This window comes from Schistosoma mansoni, chromosome 2 (assembly GCF_000237925.1).
Source record: "Schistosoma mansoni strain Puerto Rico chromosome 2, complete genome".
NCBI classification, from domain to species: Eukaryota; Metazoa; Platyhelminthes; class Trematoda; order Strigeidida; family Schistosomatidae; genus Schistosoma; species Schistosoma mansoni.
The window spans coordinates 23,138,588-23,143,751 of record NC_031496.1 but is presented as its reverse complement, the minus strand read 5'-3'; the positions used below and the strand labels follow the sequence as shown (position 1 = coordinate 23,143,751).

The 5,164-nt window shown below is 36.9% G+C and overlaps 1 protein-coding gene across 1 annotated transcript; it reads left to right on the top strand.

Annotated features, from left to right (window-relative positions):
* Positions 1-1,752: 1,752 nt before the first annotated feature.
* Positions 1,753-4,561, top strand: Smp_161230 (putative ras GTP exchange factor, son of sevenless; the record flags this gene model as incomplete). Its single annotated transcript, XM_018796129.1, has 2 exons — positions 1,753-1,918; positions 4,164-4,561. The coding sequence occupies 2 exons, from the start codon at positions 1,753-1,755 to the stop codon at positions 4,559-4,561; spliced, it is 564 nt and encodes a 187-aa protein (XP_018650373.1).
* Positions 4,562-5,164: the final 603 nt, after the last annotated feature.

Here is a 5,164-nt window from a genome sequence, read left to right as displayed (position 1 = left end):
TGAGTGTTCGACATTGGGTGCTGACCACATTAGTTTTAATGGACTCACCCAGCTAAAGGCGCTCGATCATGCATTCGTACCAGATCACGAGTTGGAACGAAGTGCTCAACGTCTCCTGCGATCACTAGTCAGTTTAGATCAGTCACTTCTCAATATATTGATTATCTATCAAATATATCTTCAAACCTCCTCGCTTCTGACTTTTGATTTCACTGGGTGGGCGCGATTCAATTATAGGTGTTACTGGTAAAGTGTTGTCAAACTACAATACCTGTGGTATCTTCAATATAGTCTACATTGACTTTAGCAAAGCTCCTAACAAGGTTGCTCACAACTGTCTGTCATATAAGTCGAGAAGTGTCGGGGTTGAAGACAATCTATTAATGTTGATAAAAGACTTACTATCAGTCACCAACAACGAGTACGGGCGAACTCCAGGTTGCCTAGCTGGGAAACTGTGCTTAGTGAAGTTCCTCAGAGTACAGTTTGGGAGCCATTGTTATTCTTCTTCTATGTCAATGACCTTCCAAGTTTCCAGAAACACAATGACTAAGGAATCATCGTTAGCCAAGACTTAAATTCTATTGCACACTGCCGTGCAATAATCGTCAAAGGTTTTAGAACCCAATGGCTTTTAGCCATGTCGACGACATAACTTTTTTGACTCTGTGCGTACCGCATATAAGTGGCTAGTCCTTGCTTAAAATACATTGAGCTCTTGGAAAAGGTTCAGAGAAAAGTAACATAGCTGATTCCCGTAATAGCGAAGCACCCGTATAATGCTCTATTGACTAAGTTAAACATATTCCCATTGTCATATAGAAGAACTAGGGGTGATGATTACAGTTTTTAAGTTGATTAGTGATAATATCGCATCTTATATGCCATCATTTTTCTTGTCTCCCGAAGCGGGGGATTTAGGAGGACACTCCAAAAAAGTTCACCACTCCTGAACAAATTACTTGTCAGCTGACTAACGACTTTCTCATCGAGTCATCAACGGGTGGAATTCATTAACTCAACACGTGATTGCAACTCTATCTGCCTACCCTTTCTAAAGGAAGTTAGATCGACTGAGAGACCATCATTATCAGGACCAACGCGGACCACCTTGCCTCCAATCCTTTCCAAATTGAAACTGAAAATCACTCATCCGTCATAAAACTGATCGACCTACTTAAATAAATATGATTGGGTAATTAACTTACCACACTAGGTAGTTTCATAGTCCAAACACATTTTTGAAGGCATAGACGAGATGATAGTTTTCCATATTATATTAGCTCTATATTGTTTTGGGATGACGTTCAGCATTCGTCCTTGAAGTCTAGTGCGGGTGATTTGGTTTTCATGTTTGTAACAGTAATAAAAATCATTACATGCAACATTAATAATGTGTGTTTGTATTTCTCATTGCAGGACAACAAAGAGTGAATGCACTGAAAGAAGAAGAACAAGCCCTACGTCGTCTGAACCTGCAGAATAACGAGTAAAACTATTTTGTAATAACTTTCCCCTTTTGTATTAAAAACCGCGTATTTCAATTTCAAATATACCTGCTGCACCATCACACCGTGTTCTCACTTCAGACGCACTTGTCTGTCCTGACTGTTGTGTTGCTGTTTCAGGTCGCTCCTGCTCCCAAGTGAACGTCGAAATACAACGTGCTACATGTTCTATAAATCTTGTGATGCTTTGTGGTTTACTTCTGTTAGGATACAGAAATCAAGCTAGACTCGCCTGAAGGTTCAGATGACGACTGTCATTTCTAGACACACGTCCACCGTTTCCCTAGTTTCACAAAATTCGGTACAACTGGAGGCTGGGTTGTTAGTTCAATGCCTTAATCGCCACAAGGAATATCTTGAGTGCGGTTGTGAGAAGGTCTTGAACTCCAAATTTTTGAAAAAAGGAACAGGTATGTAGTTTCAGCCCCCACAGTATAACTTCGTAACCATTGTCACCTTTCGAAATTGTTGAGGTCATATTATTAACTAAAATCACTACGATGTGCTAGCATTGGGTGTTAGTTTTCAAATCAGGTTTAGCTACAAGAGAATTTTAAAATTCGCATTCCTATGGCTCCGAAAGTGAGTTTTTGTCGAGAAGTCTTGAAACAACTTAAGTGACTTTCATAATGCGTGTATTAGATTTCTTGTCTATCAGTCCTGACTTTATTATAGTTATCCACATTGCATCTTGCAATTGACTGCATTGTTAAACGATCGACTACATAATGTACATATTATGTATAATGGATAGAGCAACTGAGTTTCCACACCGGTCTATCTATGTTAAGTCCTTAACCATATCAATTCTTGTGGTATTTAGCATTTTCAAACTGGGTAGGATCTAAAAGAATTTAAAAACATGTTAGGTCACAATAAACAATTATTTCAGCTGATGTAAATCGACCAGAATGTTGCGACACTTGGACTCAACTTCCAAAGCAAGGTAAAAGCAACAGGTGCTTAAACCGTTGTACATGACTTGGCAGAAGTAACTTGAAATTATCCTTCGGAGTTATGTGATGGCTTATTACGGTATTTCTTAGCATGTTTTACTCTTAGGTGACGTTCCTATAGATTTCTGCTCAATGTGTCCACACAATCACGTTATACTGTCAATTCTACTTGTTCGTAACTGCCAAGGTTAAAATGACTTGTCTGCTAGCCATTCTTGTTAATTTTAAAGTGAGAAAACAATCGGGCCATATAGATAATAACAGTTTTTTATGCTGTTTCAAGTGATCTAGTGAAAAATCAAGATTGTGACATAAGTAGCCTGTATTACTGACCACCTTTTCATTGCCATGTCAATAGTTTACTCGCTACTAAAATATCTTTTTAAACATTTATGTGAATTCGGACCTTCAGATATGTTCACACAAGAAAATTAGTAAAGCCTTGTTAGTTCTAGATAACGAATTACCAACATCTGAATGTTTAGGTTACAGTTCACTTGTTTGCATTGTACTTCTGAACATATTCGGGAAATCCATAATGAAACTTTCATGTCTGCTCTAACATCGAGATATTTCTTGATCTCATAGTCGTAAGCAGTTATTTCCAGTTTGCTATTGTGTCAATAGACCGTTTCTTTTAAATTTGAGTAGTGGTTTAGTGGGTAAAGCTCAGCTTACAATCATTAAACCATATTCTAGCCATAGTCCACGTAGCTCCACTGGTATCAATAATCCTCACTAAATGTATCTCAAAATCCAAAATATTAACTCGTACTTCGCAAAACATTTAAATTAATACCTATTTTATGTAGATAGGACCGTATACGAAATTCCTCAGTTCATATAGCCACTTAAATCGAAACAAACTGTTGCACGATTTTTGCGTCCGAAGTTCCTTCATACCACGCAACCAACATGCCAGAAGATTAAGATATAAATTTAGAGTAAAAGTTTTGGTGCTGATAATGGTAATTAGTGAAAACAATAGCGCAAAATAAAAGATAAAAACAGGTCAAGATGCATAAAAAAATAAGGAGTGGCAGATTTTAACTACTGTGGTGAATCTTGAGCTTTAATATTTAAAGTCGCTAACCATAAGTTTTCTTATGGGAACAAGTACTGCCTGATCATTGTGGACTACATTTCCTAAATACTTCAGTTGGTTTGGGTAAAAGCATTGTCAGTTTTCTTACTGTTCTTACTCACAATATCATCTGACCCTGACTATAATCATCATAACGTTTCTCCACACAAAATGTTATTCAAGGACCCCTGTGGTCAAGTACTTTTACTTGTATTGTACTTCAGTAAACGTTTCAAAAGTGTGTTCAGTTATCACAACACTATATTTGCTTTTTTTCTACAAACAAGGGTGTCTTTTTATAATAGATAACGTGATGACAAGTATAAAAAATTGAGTTTGTGGTTTAGCCACTCGACTTGTAGCTGTTGAGGCACAAATGTAAACCCAATACAGCTGGATGTAAACCCAATACAGCTGGATAACATCATTGAGTTCCACATAAGACATATTCCTGCTAGCCTGGTACTCTGACCTCCATGCGGTTAGTCAGTTGCTTAAAGGCAATCATAGTCCTGTTTCACGGTTAGCTGCATATATATATATATATATATATATATATATATATATATGTATATATATATATATATAACTTCAGTTTTGTGGTTTTTCCTCCAGGTTTAAGTGGTTTGAACAATCCAAATCCATCATTCGGCGATGACACCGCTGATACAGCATTGTCAAGCATTTCAGGCGGTACGGGTTTCGAAAATATCACATCTTCAGTTGTTCGAAGACTCGATGCTGGAGCACGCGAGAGCCTAGGCCAGCATTTAATTCAATTGTTGGCCACTATTGTCTTACCTGATCCTCCTCAATCTATAAGCGAAGTAGATACTCGTTTAGTAGATGGTTTGCCAGGCATTCCGGATAAGTTAATGCCATCCGATAGCAATATGGAAAGTTACCGTAATTTAGCTGAAAAAGGACGCAAAAAAATGTTGAACTTACCATTTGATAAAATATTTACTGCCTTAAAAGTATGTGTGCCTATATTTTTTATTTGGTTCTATTGATTCCATTCTACGGTATATATATATATATATATATACTCTTAGATTTCAGTTGTAACTAATTTGATTGTATTCATCTTAAGTAATACGATATAAAGGAAAATATGAATCAAGGATAAACGAGACAACGATTCTCTGTTTTGGGTTGTAATTTATTTAGCTTAATTTTATTGTCATGCATTTCTCGAACAGGTGAAAAGCATGTATAGTGTAGAACAATAGTATACAGATTTGAGTTACCACCATTTACGAAGTTACGCTATTGGGAGGATTGGCCAATTATCAATGATTAACCTTTTGTATTGTCCACTCATACACCAAGTAACAGTTTAGGCGTAACTTAGTATTTGTTTCAACTTAGGTTCACAATCTCAATACCCGACTAACTCTACCTAATTTCAGTAATGCTCATGTAGTGACTCTACAACACACGTGTGCTTATACACCTGTACACATTTACTTTAATATACCTGTAAATTGCGTTTCCAGCTTCTACTGCCTGTTTTCCTACCAGCTTAACAGTATAAGGCCTGTAGATATAGAGTATACTTGGCCCTCATTAACGATTCATATATCTCGTCTTTGATACAACACACCGGGTTTTAA